The sequence below is a fragment of the Lutra lutra genome, chromosome 11 (genome assembly GCF_902655055.1).
Source record: "Lutra lutra chromosome 11, mLutLut1.2, whole genome shotgun sequence".
In the NCBI taxonomy this organism is placed as follows: Eukaryota; Metazoa; Chordata; class Mammalia; order Carnivora; family Mustelidae; genus Lutra; species Lutra lutra.
Genome location: NC_062288.1, coordinates 64,151,054 through 64,172,845, shown reverse-complemented (window position 1 = coordinate 64,172,845; position 21,792 = coordinate 64,151,054). Strand labels below are relative to the sequence as shown.

The 21,792-nt window shown below is 36.7% G+C and overlaps 1 protein-coding gene across 3 annotated transcripts in view; it reads left to right on the top strand.

The window, feature by feature from the left end:
* The window catches only part of NT5C3A (5'-nucleotidase, cytosolic IIIA), a 57,203-nt gene extending 40,194 nt beyond the window's left edge, over positions 1-17,009 (top strand). For 2 of the 3 annotated variants that reach the window (XM_047695026.1, XM_047695025.1), the window contains exons 2-10: positions 1,733-1,787; positions 8,323-8,421; positions 9,512-9,581; positions 10,451-10,497; positions 11,392-11,477; positions 12,894-12,983; positions 14,567-14,729; positions 15,287-15,487; positions 16,239-17,009. In XM_047695026.1, coding sequence (XP_047550982.1) covers positions 1,752-1,787; positions 8,323-8,421; positions 9,512-9,581; positions 10,451-10,497; positions 11,392-11,477; positions 12,894-12,983; positions 14,567-14,729; positions 15,287-15,487; positions 16,239-16,340 — 894 coding nt within the window. In that variant the 5' untranslated portion in view covers positions 1,733-1,751 and the 3' untranslated portion in view covers positions 16,341-17,009. The remainder of the gene's footprint in view (positions 1-1,732; positions 1,788-8,322; positions 8,422-9,511; positions 9,582-10,450; positions 10,498-11,391; positions 11,478-12,893; positions 12,984-14,566; positions 14,730-15,286; positions 15,488-16,238) is intronic. The other variant, XM_047695024.1, reaches the window with a different exon arrangement.
* The last annotated feature ends 4,783 nt before the right edge of the window (positions 17,010-21,792 follow it).

The window sequence follows — 21,792 nt, the reverse complement described above, 5'->3', positions numbered from 1 at the left end:
CTGTTCAGATATTAAACATCAAAGGAAAACCATAAGCATATTGTATGCTTTGTTTTCTATAAATGAAGAAAGAGATTTAACAGGTAACTTCTGTGGCATCTCCTTTTTTTAGATCAAGGACTGACAGAAAGGAAGGGTTACTTCAGTTTGACTATAATCATCTAAAGATTACTAACCCCCAAACTACCATTACAGTTACATTTGGGGGGTAGTGATCAAAACATTTATGAGTTATAGAGTGTATAGAAAGATAAATAGATACTTCTGCAAATACTGTATTATTTTTTGGATGTGAAAAATTGATGGCATTTTACTATTTGGAAATAATGTTTACTCAGCTCGAAGATGCCATCAAGTATAAGACCATTTATTTACTAATGGCTTTTCTGAAAGGGGAGGGAGAATACTGCTTCATAAGACACTTCCAAATTTTATGTATTTAAAAATGGAAGGGGGAGGAATGAATTTTAGAATTGAGAAAATTTTATGTATCTGCTACAATACATTTTAATTATAAAGAGCACAGATACAATGTCTAACTTTTTTGAAGATTATTTATTTTAGAGAGGGAGAAAACAGGAAGAGTCTTATGCAGACTCCACACTGAGCACAGAGCCCATTGAGGGGTTCAATCTCACAATCCTAGATCCCAACCTGAGTTGAAACCAAGGGTCAGTTGCTTAATCAACTTAATCGCCCCTATAATGTCCAACTTTTAAGAAAAAGTCCGATTTTTTCCCTTTTGATAAATTTGCCCTTTTAAAGTACTGCTTTTGTTAAAAATTTTTACTTACCTAGTGTAAAAGTAAAGTCGTTGAGGAACAAAAGTAATTTTCTCTAAGATTGATAATGAAAAAATTGAAAAAAAAGAATAATGATAAGAGGTATTTTATTTTATTAAGAGATATTATAGGGGCGCCTGGGTTGCCCAGTGGGTTAAACCTCTGCCGTTTTCTCAGGTCAGGATCTCAGGGTCCTGGGATCGAGCCCCACATTAGGCTCTGCTGAGCAGGGAGCCTGCTTCCCCCCTCTCTCTGCCTATCTCTCTGCCTACTTGTGATATCTCTCTCTCTCTCTCTGTCAAGTAAATAAACTCTTAAAAAGAGAGAGAGATTATAAAAACTACTTCTTTTAATTTAACAAATTGATATGTATAAATTCCACCCAAACCTGTAAAATTATCATTTAGTTAACACTATCACATACTTATTCTGGGTCAGACACTAACTCAGATAGTAGTTGCCTCATGTCACAAAATTAGAGTTTAATATGAGAAAATTGAAGAATAAACTTGACTTTTGTATATTACATTTCTCCTTATGTTCAATTCATATCTTCCTTCATTGATTCAGTAATAGTAATGCATAATATTCCCACAAACTTCATCCTTATATATAGAGAAAATGTTGATAAAATATTCTTGTAATAAGGCATTTTCTTGCAAATATAAACTTTAACTATTCAAATCTTATTAACACTATGTAAGTTCTTATAGGGGAGCTGCAAATTTTTCATACAAAATTTTTAACCCCAACCTTTGTAAGATAGAGAAAAATCTCTGCTGAGCTTCTTAGGAAAGATGAAAAGGTGCGGTCAGTAACTTGGTATTTAAGTCAAACCAAAAGTACCACCTTACTATGTCATTAACCTACAAGAACAGCCTGAAATATATGTATGTCACGTGTACTTTTTTTCTCTCTCTTTTACTGTGACATCACCTGGGGAAATCCAGAAGATTGGATAACCAAGAAATGCCTAATCAAGATTCTGCTGTACATGTGAAAATGGTGGGTATTTGAGTATTTCCAGTTCCATTTATCAATGGTGAATCTTCACCACTTTTACCTCTGTCTCTAACCAGATCATCAATTATGGGACTGTAACTTTACGCAGGTCTTTCTTCACAGTGTTTGATACACAATAGAACCTCAAATATTTGAATTGGACTTTAGCTTACCTTAGAAAAATTTTTTGCATGAAATATAATTTATATTGGAGTCTTTCTCAGCATATAAAATGGTTATCCCATTCCTTTTTGTGCTAAATTTTCCTTGCTCAGCAATACCACATTTAAATTATACAGCATGAGATGTTTTAAGCTTCCAAATTAAAATGACAAATGTTTAAATTAAAGAAATAAAAAACTTCTTATATAACAGTAGAGCTCATTGCATTATAGACATTAGAATGAGGATGGAAAAACATAGGCCTTGGAGTCAGAACTTGCTTCAGATGTTAATTTAGTCCATAAGAGCTGTGATACCCTTGAATGAGGGTAATAATCTCACCTTTAAGAAATTGCGTGAAACCACCCAACTCTTGTTTTATTCATATTTTTCCCAGCTTTCTTGAGATACAGTTGACAAAATTGTGAGATATTTAAAGTGTACAATGCGATGATTTGAGATTTGATATACATTGTGAATCACCTTCCCCATCCAGTTAACATATCCATCACCTCACGTATTTACCCTTTTTTTGGTGGGGGAGGTGGTGGGGGTGGAGAACATTTAAGTTCTCTCTCAGCAAATTTCAGTTACACAATAGAGTGTTATAAACTACAGTTACCATAGCATACATTGGATTTCAGACCCTATTCATCTTATAAGTGAAATCTTCTTATTCATAATTTAATCAAAAAGTATGTTAAGTGCCTAATAGCACATAGTAAGCACTCAATAAATGTTGATTTCCTATGTTAGTGAGTGTTTTAACTATGTAAGTAGCATTTGTATGTGAGGAAAAAATTGTCTCTGTTTTCCATATTCACAGTGGGAAAATCCTAAAAAGAAAAATCACAATTTCTCCTCTTTTAAAGAGGACAGCTCCCCCCATGATCACCTTATATCTTCTCTTTCTGTTGTTTTGTTGTCATTCTTCCTTTTCTCTTGTCTTTTTTTCTTCCTTTCTTCCTAGTTTTCTTTTCATTTGAGTCTATAAACCAGAACATGACTTAGCATGCAAATAGCTTTGTGTCACAATTAATAAACCTCTTGTTCAGCTTAACTGTCCTCATCTAGCATGCGACAGCAGGTGAAGCCTGCCTCAAAGTGCTGATTAATCTGCTGTCGTATAGTGTTATTGCTGTTAGGATGGAACATATGAAATTGCTGTGTTTTTGTATGTTGAATAGCCCAACATTGGCAGTTTCATTTGGTTCAGCCTAATACATCGGCATGACCTTTGCTTACATTGCATGATTAGCATTGCAATTTTTCTCTGATATCTAAAATTCAGTCAATCTAAACTTTTTTGGCTTGAGTTGTCTTTTTTTAACCAAAATGAAGACAAGTGATGTAGGAATGTCCTACCATATAAATTGTTGTTACCTGGGTCCCAGAACTCTCTAGGGTGTCTTCTTTGGAAGTAAGTAGCACTGTAGTCAACCCACAAAGAGACTGAGAAGGAAAACAAGCCAAAAAATGGTGTGGATGTGTGTGTGTGCGTGTGTGTGTGTGTGTATGTGTGTGTGTGTTTAACTATCATTCCATTACATTGCATAATTTTTACCTTGGGGTTTGCTTTTCTAAAAATGTTGATACATCTTTTAAGTTGTATCTCCTTAAGTAGGTAAGGAGTTGACAGCTCCTTAGGATGTTGTTCTTAACTTCTCATGATCTGGTCCAAATCTCTTCCCATACTTCATACACACAACTCTCTATTCTCTCTCTCTCTCTCTCCACCACATACAGTAGCGTTCCAGACAGAGCTATTTATCTTTTTCCTACATTAGACCCTGCACTTTGGCTCATGATCTCAGCATAAACAAATCCTGCTACTCTTTGAGAGCCTAGCTCAGTTGGCTTTTCCTCTTTTGGCCCCAGCAGAGGTAATCACAAGTCTCTTATATTCCTCTTATATTTTATCTGGATGTCTGAGCTATGTTTTACTTATTTGGGCTCCTGTATTACAATCCATGTTAGAGAACATGTGCCTTGAGTTTAAGATGTTTATCTTACTAAAACTTTTGTATCTCTTACTGAGCTACCTTACATTTAATGACTATATGCTGAATGCATGAATTTGGCCTACACTCCTTTAATGTGGAAATGGGCCAAAAATGTGATAGGCAGGGGGAATTGACTATCGCTACACTTTAGTAATGTATGGTCTTCCAAATAAATTGTCCATGTATGTGAGTGGCTATACCAGTGTGGATAGGGGGCTTTGGATCTATACTTTTTTTTTTTTAAGATTTGTATTTATTTATTTGACAAAGAGAGATCACAAGTAGGCAGAGAGGCGGGCAGAGAGAGAGGGGGAAGCAGAGAGCCCTATGCAGGGCTCGATCCAGGACCCTGGGATCATGACCTCAGCTGAAGGCAGAGGCTTTAAACCACTGAGCTACCCAGGCACCCCCAAATCTACACTTTTTATAAAGTTGTAGTGCCCACTCCTCTGTACCAATGCAGTAATGAAGTCTTTTGCTTCTACCAAATATGAACATTGGAAAACAAAACAAAACAAACAAAAAAAATATTTCCCCTGAGAACTTCAGATAAAGATCCTTAAGACGTGTAAACTAATTTTTGTGTGGGCCATTTTCAGAGAAATACAGGTAAAACATCATTAGGACAATTTTGTGACTATGCCAGGCAGGTACTCTGTTATATTTTAGCACAATGTATCTGCAAGATAATATCAAATAATCAAATATTGCTGTAGAGTTGGGAATAAAACTGTATAACTTTGAAATGAACTTCTTCAGAAATCATTGCTTTTTGATTATGGAAGGAAACTAATGATTAGGAGTTTATTTCATCTGTACAAATGCATTTTATAGCCAGAACACATGTATTTTAGGTTTTTGTTAGTCATCTTTAGCATTAAATCAGAAATGGCTCCAGTCGTCAACCAAAATGCCCTGATTCTTGTCAGGAAAACTTTGCTCCTTCAGCATTTTACATTATGCCTTATAAAATCAATTTGTTTTCTTTTGTTTGCAAGTGGCAGACATTTTTAGCCCCTTATTTTTTTTTTTTTTTACCATAAAATTACATCATAATCAAGTTGAAAAGTTTTCAGACAGTTCAAAATAACTTGCCTTTCGGACTTGAAGCATCGTTATTTTAAGTACTCCCAAACAGGTGTGGTTTTGTCCAAGAAGAATTACCGAAGAAGGGATTTGAGGAGGTAACGAAAGTGTGTGATGTATGATGAATTTGTATTCCTACAGTATACTTCTTAATATTGTGGTATTCTGACATTCTTTGACATATTTCATGTAGTATTGAAAAAACATATTTCTTAGGTTGCATTGTAAAATATTTGAGTAAAATGCCCAATATCCCAGTTTCCTGAGAAATATTTGTAATATGCTTTGGTGAATTGTCTGTGTATTGTAGAAGGGGGGACAGTATATTTCCGTATAATCCAAAGCAGATATGGTTATCATTTTTAAATTCCTTACACCTGGGTCCTCTTTTCTATTGTATTCTCCGCTGCTCTTCATTTGTTCTCGTCAGTGTGATTTCATCCTGGTGCTATTTGGGTATTCACTGCTTATTTATCTGAAAATGAAGGGCTGTTGTACAGAAATAGGGATATCAATCCTCCAGCCTATGGTTGTCTTTCAGGCCCTAGTGATACTATAATCCAATCTAATAGTTGTTAATTTAGCAGAAACCAACCTACTTTGAAGTGGCTTTGGTACTATTTTCCTATTCATTATCTGAAAGATTTTATCCTATCCTATTTACATTTTTTTTTAATTTGACAGACACAGATCCCAAGTAGGCAGAGAGGCAGGCAGAGAGAGAGATAGGGGAAGCAGGCTCCCTGCTAGGCAGAGAGCCCGATGTTGATTTTCTGGGAAAATCAACCTTTGATTCAGAACCCTGAGATCATGACCTGAGCTGAAGGCAGAGGCTTTAACCCACTGAGCCACCCAGGCATCCCTATCCTATCCTATTTAAATACAGGTGTTGGTTTTTTTTTTTTTTTTTTTTTTTAATTGAATGTATTGTAGGATGTCATTTGCATGAGGCAGGACATTTTTGTCAGTATGGACACACTGAAATAAAATGTTTAATTTTCTTGGTGAAAATATAGTTAGTGATATACATTTGCTTTTAGTAATGTGTTAGTTATTAAGTCAAACATATGCTGATTACTATGCATTTGCCTGTTAAGGCAGAGGTAAGACCAGAATTTAGTTGTTAGGAGATGGACTTACTAGTTAAGTATTTGTAAGGGAGCTACAGAAGTGATACTCCAAAACAGCAATGGTTTCTAAAACTCAACAGGAAAACAGTGTAAGTGCTGCTAATCATATCTCTTGCATGTAGCATCTGACACAGAGTAAAATACAGGTAAACATTTAAGTGAATTAATGGATTAATGAATGAAGAAAAGGAATTTAGGAATAATTACCTATTTACTTTTCTCATCTATTGAAACATCATTGTAAAATAAATATTTAGGTAACCATTATTCTGTTGACACCTCTAAAGTCCAGGTAAGTTAAAAGAATCACTGTATGAAAGTTAGTTGCATGGCAGGTTATTCTGTGTTATTTAAATATGGCTTTTTAAAATTAAGTGTATTGTAGCATCTTTCATTCGTGGAGAAAATTTTAATGTTAGCATTTCTCTTTCCCATACATTTCCATATGTATCTTTCAGTCTTAGGAAAACATTTTAGCCTTTTCCAATTTTCTAATTTTGTCTATTATGCAGAGACCATAGAGATATTATCATATCTCTATGACCATATCATATTATGCATAGGACCAGAGAGACTCAACTGGTCACATGCTCTTGGAGCAGAGCTATAGGTCTAGGGAATTTTCCATAATCATTTCTGTGATACACATGAAATATGTTAATGTTGGTGATAACATACCCAGAATAATAGCATATAAAGTAAATAAACGTTACTTGGTACAAACCAGTATAGAACCTTGATCTGAGGTTCTCCTACTATCTTTTTATACTGTGGAGCTATTACATGCCCTCCAATCTCCTTCCCCTGCAGTGTTCTTGTACACATGCTCTAAGAAGACGGTGAGCATTTTACTCTCATCAGTTCCATTCTCTCTATGATAGGGTAGAAGAAAGAAACAGTATTTAACATTAAATTATTGAGCAACACTAAATCCTGAATAAACCAGCCTAGTAGCTGTCTAAGCCCAGGTGTTCTAATATGTTTGTTTGTTTTTAAGTCGGCTCCATGACCAACATGGGTCTTGAACTCATGACCCAGAGATCAAGAGTCTCGTGCTGGTGGTCTCATACTTCTTAGTAGTTGTCTTAAATTGAAATAAGTCTGTTGTAAAATTTATGCCAAGAAAAATGAAATTATTTGGGGTAATTTGTATTACATATAGTACAATAAAGGAACAAAGATCTTGAAGCACCTTTTCAAGTTAAATATACTTAAAATATATTTTAATTACCTATACAAAGGTACACTTGTGGGATCTGATGCCCTGTGTGGAGCCCAATGCAGGGCTTGAACTCACAACCCGAGATCAAGACCTGACGTGAAATCAAGAGTCGGATGCCTGAACAACTGAGCCACCGAGGCGCCCCTTAAGGAGAAAGATCTTATAAGAAAACTCTTTATCACTAAGTTCAGATATTCTCCATTCCACTCTAGCGTTTTATTTTGATTAATGAATAATGCATAAAAGATTGTTATAATAGTATATGAAATAATAATTAATTTTAAAAATCTAGATGAAAAATTATATGAGAATGAGATAAACTATGCATATACAGGCATATTTGTAATCATAGCAATGAAAATAATGGAAAATAAATTTAAATGTTTACTTCAGGTAATGTTACTTCAGGTAGTAGAATTCTAAGCCATGTTTATTTTCTTTTTTATATGTTTTCTGTTATTTGCATCATGCATGACTTTTATAATTAGAAGAATTACACTTTCTGATAATATATTACAATATAATTTTGTCTTAATCTTTGATAGAAACTGTGCTTCAAAAAATTTTATGTGTATAAATGGTAATTTGATATGATGATTTGCCTTTTTTATTTTTTTTTAAGATTTTATTTATTTATTTGACAGACAGAGATTACAAGTAGACAGAGAGGCAGGCAGAGAGAGGAAGGGAAGCAGGCTTCCTGCTGAGCAGAGAGCCCGATGGGGGATCGATTCCAGGACCCTGGGATCATGACCTGAGCCGAAGGCAGAGGCTTTAACCCACTGAGCCACCCAGGCACCCCATGATTTGCCTTTTTTAAAAATAATGCCTTAACATTTTTACATCTTAAAATAATATAAGCTTCTGCTTGGTATCAAAAGAACCTGGGAAAACAGGAATTAAAAATGTTAATTTAACTTCCTTTTATTTTTTAGATGCCTGAATTTCAGAGAAGTTCAGTTCGAATCAAGAACCCTGCAAGAGTAGAAGAAATTATCTGTGGTCTTATTAAGGGAGGAGCTGGCAAACTTCAGGTGAATAATGATCAAGAAGTCTTTATTATTAAGACTTTATTTTTAATGTTCAGGCGGACTCATCTCATGTTTTGCTCAAGTCTGCATAATACTGAGTTCTAAGCTAACTAATGCAGTGCATAAGTATTAAACCGTTTTAAGAATAATATTCAAATTTGGGACGCCTGGGTGGCTCTGTTAGGTGAGCACCCAACTCTTGATCTCAACCCTAGGTCTTGATCTCAGGGTCGTAATTTCAAGCCCCCCATTAGAGACAAGTTTTTTATTATGGTAAAAAACACATTCTATGAAATCTGTTCTTTTAATAAATGTTTAAGTGTACAGTACAGTGTTGTTAACTCTACGTGAATTGTTACACAGCAGATCTCTAGAATTTCTTTATCCTGCATGACTGAAACTCTATACCCATAGAAGAGCAACCCACATTTCCTTCTCCTCCCACCCCCCAGCCACTGACAACCACCATCCCACTTTCTGCATCTATGAGTTTGACTAAATACCTCACATAAGTGGAATCATGCAGAATTTTTCCATCTCTAGTGGCTTATTTCCCTTGGCATAATATCCCCGCAAGTTTCATCCACGTAGTATATGACAGAATGCCCTTCTTTGTAATGGGGAGCTTCATATGGTTTAATTGCCTCCTCTGCATTTTTGTACATTGACTGGGTGGGTTGAGGTTGTGCAACATTTTATCTCTATCAAGAACAGTAGCCCAATCACCCACAACTATAAATTTTTAAATCAATTAATAAGATTTGATTTGGTGACAATGCTGGGGCACTTAAGGTATTGCTGCATAACTAATGTGATTCCCAGGACTTAACTATGAAGTTATACCTTAAATCCCCCAACATTGTCATGAAATAAAATCTGGTTAATCAGTACAGGAATTTGCAGTTGGAGGAGATAGGGCTGCTGTTCCCAGTAGAGAGCTGCATTAGAAAATAGAATGCAGAGAGAATAACCAGTGGGGTGGGGAGCAGGTCAGGGACTGAGTACAGTCCCATACCTCTAGGAAGGGTGCAGTACAGTACGTGTCTGCCCTCAGTGGCTGTATATTCCATAATGTCTTTCCTCTTCTTTACAGATAATAACAGACTTTGATATGACGCTGAGTAGATTTTCCTATGAAGGGAAAAGATGCCCAACGTGTCATTGTAAGTATGGCATTCATAAACATATTCATGAAAGTAATTCTTATTTTAAGATCCTTTCTTACCTATATGATCTATGAGATTGACTGGAGTTTGTTTTTCTTCTTCTTCTTCTTCTTCCTTTTGGACATTGAAAATGAGAAGACCTGCCCTTTTTTTTTTATTTCATTTCAAGGATTTGTTTTTTCCCCATGTAATATAAATGGCTATTTTCAAGTGTGATTTTGGTTGCAAGAGAAATGAAGACTTCTGAAAATTTTCTCCAAATGTGGTCTGTTCATTATTTATTCAAGAAACCTTTACACGGGTTTTAAACTTTGGATAACCTAAAGAAATAACATTTATCAACCACTCTGGTTTTCTAAAAATGTTACTGAATTTTTTGTTGTTGATAAATAAAGTAAAAGAATGATTAAATAAATATCCAGTTAAGATGTGTTGCTAGGATAATATACCTTTTTTGTTCTCCAGACTTGGTAGTGAGTTTTAAAAATAATACTCTTCAACCTGACAAAGAAGGAGTGATATAAGGGCTCTCAACTACTGGAGGTACATGTGGAATTTGAGAATTCCTTTTGATAATTTATATTAAAACCACTAGAAACCATACCCTTTGGCCCAGTAGTTCTTTGGAGAATCGCTAAAGAAGTACTCCCAATACAGGAAAAAAGCTTTAGATCCAAAGTTTAGATTTTAAAACCATTAAGTTCTCTAGCAATGCCATGTGTCTTAAAGCACTAAGGCCAAAAGTTATAATGACCACACTAGTGGACTTGGCATTTAAACTTAAAAGAAAAGTAGTAAGTTATTTAAAGTAGTGGTAGCATCAATCAGAATATCTCTTTTAATGCTAGTTTGCTTTCACTCTTCAGATGTCATTGACAACAGTAAGCTGATTACAGACGAATGTCGAAAAAAGGTAAACACTAATGGTAATCCAGAGTTACTCAAAGACTTCTTTTTGCCTGAGAATTTCTTCGGGTTCATTCACACAAACAATAGGTATAAGCGCTTCTAACCATACCTAGCACATAGTAAACACTGAGTAAATATTAGTTTTATTGTGTGAGTTATACACTCTCAACATTATTTTATTTTATTTATTTATTTTTTTTAAAGATTTTATTTATTTGACAGACAGAGATCACAAGTAGGCAGAGAGGCAGGCAGAGAGAGAGGAGGAAGCAAGCTCACCACTGAACAGAGAGCCTGACACGGGGCTCGATCCCAGGACCTTGGGATCATGACCTGAGCTGAAGGCAGAGGCTTTAACCCACTGAGCCACCCAGGTGCCCTCAACATTATTTTAATGGAAAAATTAACTTTTTAACAAAAACAAAATTTACATAAAAAACTTATGATTATCAGAATATTCTGGTGTTCTTCCATTAGCCGTACATTAAAACAAAAGTACTTTGGTTTTGTGTAGGTTTTTCTCCTTTAAATTGACCAGGAGATTGCCTCAGTTCTCTCCTTTCCTTAAATATGTGTCTCTCTGTGTTTGTGTTAACAACATAGGACCCCAAAGATGAATCAAATTTAATACTTTCATCTCAGAACGAAAGGGTTTTTTGTAGTAATAATTTGATTAGTCGGTTTCATTGAATTGCTGACCTGAAAGTACTTTGCTACATATAAACTAGATCAACAAAGATCTCTTCAGTTGATATATGCATTAGCCAGGTACTCATAATTTCATCTTTAACAGCAGTTTATGGAAACCATTTGTTTATATCATTTTGCTTTTTGTAAAACTCAGCAGCTTAATGACAATTCTGTCATCCTCATGATTAAATTATTCATTTATTTCTAGTTACTGCAACTAAAGGAAAAATATTATGCTATTGAAATTGATCCTGTTCTTACCGTAGAAGAGAAGTACCCCTATATGGTAGAATGGTAAGTGTGTATGAGGCAAAGGGTGGGTTAAAAATATAATAAAATAACATTGCAGTTACAACTAATGGCTTATTTTCCCCCTGTACCGTATATAATAGATTTATAAAATTATCCATTGAGTTAGAGCAGTGATTAAATATAACAAAATGAACTATAATTTTCTAATCACTCTAAGAGTCTAGAACTTGTTTTGTTTTGTTTTGTTTTTAAGATGAAGGTCAATGAGGATAAATTTAGAATCCTGCACTTAAGACTTAAATTAAAAAACAAGAATTTTTAAAAAGTATATTGACAAAATGTGGCTGAATGTATATAGAAAAAGAATTGTGATTTAAATTGACTCTGAACTGAGCTACAGCCAGCAGGTTGCTGAGAAATGGACCCCCGGTGCTGCTTGCTTTAACGGAAATGCCACCTTCCAAGCGGACCACACTGAAAGCATTGTGTTGAGTCCAGAGAAAATGATGTTATTAAGAGAAAGTTGACAAGCATAGAGTATGTCAGAAGAGGCCACTAAGAAAATCACAGGAACTGGAGCCATCCCATTTGGGGAAGATTTCATGGACTAGAGAAAGCTGTGATTTGAGAAGCAACAACTGTGGTTTTAGAATCTTAACAGACCAGGAGCAATGTTGTTTATCTTCATTATCCTATGGCCTAACCTGAATACCTTGCACACTTAATTAATGTGTATGCTATGAAATATTGAAAAGTTGAACCTGGGCCACATACCTGTGGAAGCAAAACTGGAATCAGATTTGGAAGTTTTAAGAAGACTGATTTCAGCATGATGAAAGAGAGGACTGTCTAGTAATTAGAATTTTCTAGCAATAATATAAGCTTCCCTGGCAGAACGAGCTCACTAACTTAATGATGGGAGCTGACCCAGAGTGGAGGGTCGCAGAGCTTCTGTGTATCAGGTAGAGAGATTCTAAAAGTCTGTGACTGAGATGCAGTGATTACAGGTGCTTTGATATAAAGCATCATAACAAGGATTTTCTCTTTTGCACTCGGTAGCACTAAGATATTTCATGACAATTTAGACTACACACAGGTGAAACAAATGGCTTTTCTCTGATTCTTCCTGTAATTGGAGAAATGATTATGTCTCCTGAGGTTGGGTATCTGTAGATTAAGGAAAGGTTTACACATACTATCCTTTCATCATCTTACTAACACATTGAAACTAAGAGACTTTGGGGAGAACTGGGAAATGCAGTAAGAACATGTTCTATTACATTTTGAGACATTAGGATATATATTCATTAGTGATGAATTTAAATTTCTAAAATTTAATTCCAAATGATGATGAATGAAATACTGCATTATCTGTCACTGAAGAATGCTTTTTAGTGAAGATGATAGTTTTAATTTGCTTTAATTGATATTCTCTTTTTCTTTAATCATAAACTCCAGGTATACTAAATCACATGGTTTGCTTGTTGAACAAGCTTTACCAAAAGCTAAACTTAAAGAAATTGTGGCAGAATCTGATGTTATGCTCAAGTAAGTTTCTTGGGTGTTTTTTGCTGTTAATTGTCTACAGACTTATAAATGTATTCAGGTGTGTGCTTTTATTAAAATAATCTGTAACTATATTGCATATAAAAACATAGTCCTAATATGCCACCTATCACAGAATAAGGTGAGGTAAGGAATTTAGAAAGACATATTAGATCTTGTCATAGGAAATAACAGCCTTATGAGATTTAAGTCCGTTCTTTCTTGCTTGCTTGCTTCCTTCCTTTCTTTCCCTCCTTCCTTCTTCCTTTCTCCTTTCTTTCCTTCCTTCCTTATTTCCTTCCTTCTTTCCATAGGCTCCACACCCAGCGTGGAGCCCAACTCAGGGCTTGAACTCATGATTCTGAAATCAACACCTGAGCTGAGATCTAGAGTCAGATGCTCAACTGAGTCACCCACACATCCCGAGATTCTCCACATTAAAAATTTTAAGAGTAGGAGTGCCTGGCTGGTTTAGTCGGTTGAGTGTGTGACTCTTGATCTCAGGATCATTAGTTCAAGCTCCACACTGGGTGTAGAGATTACTTAAATAAATAATACTTTTTTAAAAATTCAAGACTAACTTAGAAATTTATGAAACCAGGACCATTTTGAAATTTTTTAAGAGAATACTTCTGAAAAGACATGAAATATAAAGGGAATGTTTATAAATCAAGTTGAAAAAAATTTTTTGCTCAAAGTTTATAAAGTTACATGAATCTACTTTCTGAATTCTCAAACTTCCTTGAAAACTATCACTGGGAAATGTGACTATGATTTAGCAAATAATAAAAATATTTGTGGTACATGAATGATAGGATAAAAATTTCTTAAGCTTCTTTCAATATGGTTTACCACTTCTAACAATTTTCAACTCATTAGGTAAATATGATGATGCTATTTCTTATTTATTTATTTATTTATTTATTTTTTGATGATGCTACATTTTAAGGTGGTTTGCCTCTAAGGAGGAAAGCATTAAATGTCAGAAAGAGTGTGAGGACAGCTAGTGAGTATTTCATTCCTTTGTAGGCAGCTTAACCTGTGACCCAGGAAGAGCAAGAAGGCAAGAAACTTAGATTAATAAAATAAGAACATGACCGACAACTGTTACACCATAGGTAGGAGAGATGCCAGCTATAAAGAGAATGCCCCTCAGCTCCTCCCCCAGCCCTCAGTTTTCTAAGAGGAAGTAGTTGAGCAGGATGGCCAGCAGGAGGTGCTCCAGCTCACCCTAAAACCCTAAACGGGTTTCCAGGCTGAGGTTTTTTAAAGATGAGGTTAACTATTTGCTGTTAAATGGTGTAGATTGTGAGCTGTAGGCTTATATCCATATTTAATTTGAGCCTAAAAGCATCTAATTTGTACTATTAGAATTTATTAAAAGGAAGGCAAAGAGTTGACTGTTGTTTGAAAAACTTGTACCAGTGTTGTCATAGACATCAATAACTGTGTTCTTGGGCAGAATTCTGAAAAGGGAATATAAATGAGCCATGGAATTAGATAGAAAGGTTTTGCTTTCTTCATTTCTAGGTGAAAAGGAGATATATCTTACTCTTTAACAATCACTTCCTACCTCCATCTTGCAGGGAAGGGTATGAGAATTTCTTTGATAAGCTCCAGGAATACGGTATCCCTGTGTTCATATTTTCGGCTGGTATTGGTGATATACTAGAGGAGGTAATCCATCAAGCTGGGGTTTATCACCCGAACATCACAGTAGTGTCCAACTTCATGGATTTTGATGACAATGTAAGTATAGGAAATCATTCTAAATAATTACCTTTAAAATCTGAATATATTTTAATCATATAAATGCAGTTGTTTTTTATTTAATGTATATTCATTAAATTAGGTCACTTAAAAGGTCTACTATAGGACTCATCATCTCCAGTGTTATATACATATCCATATTTAAAAAATAATATACCTTTCTTAAACTCTTCTTTCCTAAGCTACAGACTAATATTAAAATTAGGGAAAGGTCTTTTAATGTGATTTAATGCAGCAACTTTGAAGACTCAATATCCATAGGTGGGAAAAAAGAAGGAATTAGAACTGTCATTATTTGAACAAAGTCTTCTAATCAAAACAGTACATTGTGTGATATATAGAAAATGGGATCTGCAGTTAGGAAACAAATGACAAGTAAAAATTGGATTTTCAGCTCATTGTGTTGTGACATTTAAGGTAGTCTCTAGAAAGTCATCAACTTCTCAGAGCCCTTCTTTCCAACATGAATGTGAAAATAGAACAAATAGAATTTGCAGTTTGAAACCTATTGTTTCAAAAGATTTATATTTTTATAGGGAGTGCTGAAAGGATTTAAAGGTGAACTAATTCATGTATTTAACAAGCATGATGGTGCCTTGAAGAACACAGAATATTTCAATCGACTAAAAGATAATAGCAACATCATTCTGCTGGGAGACTCCCAAGGGGACATAAGAATGGCAGATGGAGTAGCCAACGTTGAACACATCCTAAAAATTGGGTATCTAAATGATAGAGTAAGTATGTAGATATGTCGTTTAATTTTCCTGTAGAAAAATAAGGATGGAACTTAATGGGTAGTTGTTACTAAACATGTGTGAGAAAGTAGTTAGAGACATCTTGATTGTTCTTCATCCGTTTACTTTGGTATGGTTAAGGGGGTTGGGATGCACATGTGTGCCGTTGGTATTGGGGTGGCTTCCCTGGCCTCTTCCCACTAAAAACCTGTAGCACTCCCTAGTCTTGAGAGTCAGAAATGTCCCCCATGTTGCCAGGTGTTCCTTGGACGGTCTCCCCAGTTGAGAACCACTGGACTAGAGAGAAATGACTTTGAGTATAAAGCCACCATGTGGGATAATTTCTATGTCCCTAAGCCTTAACAGTTTGAAAGAATTTTTTTATTTCACAGGTTTTATGAAAGTAGATTTAATTTGTTACATTTTGCCCAAAAGATTGAACCTAACAATGGGATTCATACTAAAACCATTTGCTGGGGCGCCTGGGTGGCTCAGTGGGTTAAGGCCTCTGCCTTCAGCTCAGGTCATGATCTCAGGGTCCTGGGATTGAGCCCCACATCGGGCTCTCTGCTCAGCGGGGAGCCTGCTTCCTCCCTCTCTCTCTCCGCCTGCCTCTCTGCCTACTTGTGATCTCTGTCTGTCAAATAAATAAATAAAATCTTTAAAAATAAAATAAAATAAAATTAATAAATAAAACCATTTGCTTCCCCTTTCTACATATCCACTTAATTTTTCTGTTGTTGTTGATTAGGTGGATGAGCTTTTAGAAAAGTACATGGACTCTTACGACATTGTTCTAGTAAAAGACGAATCACTGGATGTAGCCAACTCTATCTTACAGAAGATTCTGTAAACAAGCATTCTTCAAGAAGACCTCACTCCTGTGGGTGCAACTGACACGAGAACTGCTCACCTGTTCATCTCGCGGAAAGACCTCTATTTATAATGCGTTCTTGCTCTTGACGTTTTTTTTTCTCTCCATTACTGAGGTCTTTTTGGACATGGTGAATCCATCAACTGGAAGCTCCTTTTTCCCCACCTCTCTCAACACACTCCTCAACTCTATTTTTTAACAGATTGAAAAAAAAAATCATAAAGCCAAAACTTGGAAAATAACTCACTGCATTTCCAGAGTGAATTTTTTAGTGTAATGTTATTATGAGGTTTTTGAGGAAACTTTTTACTCTGGGAAAGTTTGTATAAGTTTAAAAAGAAGTTTTATGAAATGATGAAATAATGTACATGATTTTAAGTGTTGCCATTTTTGTAATTGGGGTGAATTATGCTGATGATATCACCGTCTCCTGAAATTGTGTTATGTTTGGCTATTCTATTTTGGGGAAGTCAGTATTCACAGGGAATATTGGCACTCAGTGTTTGAAAAAACCTTGCTATCCACATGCCACTAATCATTACAGAATGTTCTATATTGAAGCACTGATAATACACATGAAGTGAAAAGCCTTTTTAAATTATACTGTCAAGACAATTATTCATTTATTCAACAAATATCTATTAAGCACCTGCCGTGTTTTTCCTGTGTGTGTGTGAGAGAGAGGGAAAGAGGGAGAGAGAAATCCTACTGTCATTGTCATAGTGTCTATCTAAATTGAATATTTTTAAACTTACATATTATAAGTTTAAGGATAAAAAGATAGTTGCAGAGGAAATTTCATCAGCCTTAGAGAAAATACTGGGGACTGGGAAAACAATTTCCCCTCATTGAAAGTATCAGTAAAAGAGGGTACTTTGTTGTAAGCCTAAGAGTTTCAGAAATAACCACAGGCAGGAAACAAAGTGTAGCTGGGTCTCCTGTTAACTAAAACTGAGTACTGCTAAATTCCTCTCTGCAGTCTGACTTCCCATTCCAAATTTCTACTGCCCAATAATTGGTTTCCACAAGGTTTAGACTTGCCATTGTGATAAATGTGACCCTGATTCTAACCATTTTTACTCCAGAGTCTATAAGCCACTAACTCCATAAAGCATCTGAGCTGTGATACAGAGCATGTTCCAGCTGGTTCTGGACATCCAGTATGGTCGGCAGTCTCTAGTCCAGTTTGATGTGGCAGGTAGGCAAGGTCTTGCAGTGAAAACCTTTTCCCTGGGAGAGCCCATCCTATCCTTTACCACTACTCATCTTTTTTATAATAAACAATGAAACAAAGTTTGTAGTGGCCAAAAGTAGCCTACTCCCTGCTTTAGTTGGGAATTTCTGATCTAATGGTAGGTTTTTATCCCATATTGCTATTAGAGTTGGCCATATATTTTTTTAAAGATTTATTTATTTATTTATTTGACAGAGATCACAACTAGGCAGAGAGGCGGGCAGAGAGAGAGAGAGAGAGGTGGAAGCAGGCTCCCTGCCAATCAGAGAGCCCGATGCCGACCTCGATCCCAGGACCCTGAGATCATGACCTGAGCCAAAGGCAGAGGCTTTAACCCACTGAGCCACCCAGGTGCCCCTAGAGTTGGCCAAATTGACTGTTTTCCAAAGGAGCTTATAATATTTGTAATTATAAAAATTGTACAATTATAAAAATTATAATTTCTTCTACAAAAAAGCATGATGCATGGAGTAAATAGGAAGAATACTGAAGTTATGACCTCCATTCTAGTCATGACTCAGCCCTGTACTAAGGCTATAGGTCAGGCACCTCCCTATAAAATTAGGGCCTGGAGGGCATGCAGCCTCTCTAGCCCCTTCCACCCACACCCTAACTGGATTATCAAACCAAGGCCCCTGCCTTTTCTCCTATGTGCCTGTGACCCTATCACCTCTCACTGACCATTTCTACCGATCTTTAAAATAATGGGTTTCCAAGTTCAGCTTTCAGAGTAGTTTAATATAGCCCTTAGGAAATCTACTATAGAGTCAGACTGTCCGGATTTGAATGCTCTTTCTACCACTTAGTAGCTGTGTGACCAGGACCCGTTAACCTGTGTTCCAGCTAGCGTATCCATAAAGTGGAGGTAATGATACATCCTCTAGATATAGCACTGTGAGGGTGACATGTACTCATCATCAACACCAATGTGTGCTTTTAATTTTTATATTTGCATTTAGAATAGCTTAGCACTAGTATTCAATACGGTTAGCTCTTACCCATCCACAACGGCATAAGCAGTCTGGATGGATGGAGGGGACAGAAAGCTCTTTCATCTCCCTAGTGAACACTGGCAGTGTGTAGTAACTACCATGTTCTCTAAAGGGTCTAGCATTAGCTGTTAGGGGTTTTTTGGGTTTCGTGGGGTTTTTTTCTTTCAATTTTGAATTTTACTTCAAGAGGTAAAGCAGTTTTGGGTGCTGAGATGAACAATTTTGATGAAACTGAAAAACAAAACAACTGTCAGAGATACGAGTTTGTTCCAGAGTGATTTTGCAAGGACTCTACATTCCATGGTATGTTTAATAGACACCAGAGTTGATTAAGTAGATTATTAAAGGTTTGGGTTTTTTTAAAAGATTTTATTTATTTATTTATTTGTCGGGGAGAGAGAGGGAGAGTGCACAAGCAGGGGGAACGGCAGGCAGAGGGAGAAGCAGGCTCCCTGTTGAGCCTGATGTGGGACTCGATCCCAGGATCCTGGAATCATGACCTGAGCTGAAGGCAGACGCTTAAGCAACTGAGGAACCCAGGCACCCCATTAAAGTTTTTTTTAACCAGACTTTAGGTTCAAGGTTTTCTCTTTAGCGTACCCCATGGAGCTTTAGGAAGGAAAAGATACGTGGGATCTTGAATAACTAAACTTGAATAACTTAAAACTTGTCCAAGTTTCCCTTAAGATTGACCAGTCCTGCTGTGTTTTATACTTACTCTGGTATTTCAGTACAACTTTAGTAGATAAGATAAAATGTGCCCAAGGTGTAAGGGGCACAGGCGTTCAAGTCAGTCAGACCTGGATCTGAGTCTTAGATTCTCTCCAGGATTCTCTCCAAGGATTCTCTCCTTGGTTTCCTCATCTCTAAAGTTGGGTATGAACTTGAGGTGAGGACTGAATAAGTAAACAGTCACTTGTTCAACAACTACTGACGTCCTTGCTGTGGGCTAGGTCCTGGAGAAACAGTAATTAACACATCCCACATGCTTCCTGCCCTTGTGTAGCCTACATCCTAGCAGATGAGTCAGAAATAAGATACTATGAAAAAACCAACACAAATATTTTAGAGAAAGTAGCTAGAGGAAGCTCTGAAGAGATACTATTTCAGCCAAAACCTGAAGGATAAGGAGCCAGCCATATGAGGAATTGAGGGAGAAATATTCCAGGGAGAGGTAACAAGGTCCCAAGTAAGAAAATTTAAGGTGTTCAAAGAACTGCAAACTGGTGTAACAGTGTCATGAGCAAAGGGAAGAACGGAATCATGAATGGCAGGTGAGGGTGTCAGATCACACAGGGCTTTGTAAATCATGCATTTGGTTTTACTGTCCTTGCAAAGGAGTGCCATGGTCATGCAAAATGGACTGGTGGGGCAGATCTACCCCAGCGAATCAGTAAGGGGGCTGCTACAGAAGTCTGCACTAGAAATGACAGTAGGACGCAGAGAGAAGTGGATCATTTTCAGTAGTTTAAGTTTAGAAATGACAAGACTTGCTTTTGGATTAAACGTGTGGAGTGAGAGAGGAGGAGGGGTCTCGAAGATGTCTGGTTTAATCAAGTGGGGACAGGAGAAGAAAAGAACAGCCTTGGGTGGAAGGTGTTGGGAAGGTCGTGGGGACGTACATTCTCTTTTGGACATGCAAACTTTGCGGTACCTGTGGGGTACACAAGGGAAGATACCAAATAGATTCGAGCCTAAAGGAGAAATTTTGGCTGGAACCATGCATTAAATATCTGTGTTTAAATGAGATCCAAATATGGTCAGTGTAAGCTGGAAGGAATCCCTTGTTCAACATTAAGGACTAAGACCACACAGAATCAAACACTATTTTAATAAGCATGAAAGTTTTATATCTGCATCTAGCAATAAATAATTGGAAGCACTGTTCTTAGTTTATAAAAAGATGCAGATCCCCCAAGAAAGCCAAGGGAAAATGTCTTCAAAGAAAGCAAACTTGGGACACCTGGGTGGCTCAGTTGGTTAAGTGTCTGACTCTTGGTTTTGGCTCAGGTTATGATCTCAGGGTCGTGAGATCAAGCCCCATGTCAGGCTCTGTGCTGGGCCCAGAGTCTGCCTGAGATTCTCTCTCCCACTCGTGCTCTCTCTCTAAAATAAATACATGCATATGTACATAACATACAAAAAAGAGGGCAGCCTTGTTCCGAGACACCTAAGATGCTGAAGTGCAATGTATCCGCGCTTACGTAGAGTTGCAGTCAGGTCAACTCTCCTGCCAAAATGAAATGTGTTCTGTCTTTTAAGTAATAATTTTGAAAGGTATTATAAATTCCTAAGTAATCAGAGATCAAAACTCACTGTAGGTTTTAACAAAATAGTGCAGATTGCTGATGCTTGCAAGGTAGCCTAGTGGTGTTTCAAGCACACAGGACACATGCATGCTAAAATGTCATGTTCACAGAGATACTCTAATCTCCCCCTGGGTATCAACGACCTACTTCATGTTTAGGGCCCAAAGTTCAAAATCTGCATAAGTCGTAAGTTAGGTGGTCCCAATCTAGAGCCTGTGAACAGCTTCCTATCAAGAGATCCAAGCTGCCTCAAGCAGCAACCCAGAAATTGAGTGTAAAATATGACTAAGAAACGTGCTCTGTGGCATCTCTACCCTGTATTTGGCCCCCTAATGAGTACTCACAGTCATGCTGGCGGAGCTGTAACCCATAATCATAACACAGATGTAAATGCGTGTTGCAGCAGGATTATAACGTGAGGCCGTCCGAGCAGCTGGTCCTCCCAGAGACTAAAGCCCCTGACACACTCACAGATAACTGAATGCCCTCCTTAGCAACAGGGAAGAATAAAAGTGCCCAGGGAGCCCCCAACAAGCCAAGGATTTAGAATGATGTATATTATACATTATTATTTATATGTAGCATTAAAAAAAAAATTAAGCCGAAGTCACAGAAACAGAGTACAAAAGTGGTTACTGGGGAATGGGAGAAATAGAAATTGGTAAAAGGGTACAAACTTTCAGCTGGAAGATAAGTAAGTTCTGAGGATTTAATATGTAACATGATGACCTATACTGTATAGTTTTTAAAATTTGCTAAGAGAGTAAAACTTAAATGGTCACACACACACTCACACACACACACACACACACACACACACACACACACAGAGTGAGGTGCTAGGTCGAGGAGAGATCCTTTACTTGGAAAGGATATACGTATACCAAATCGTAACA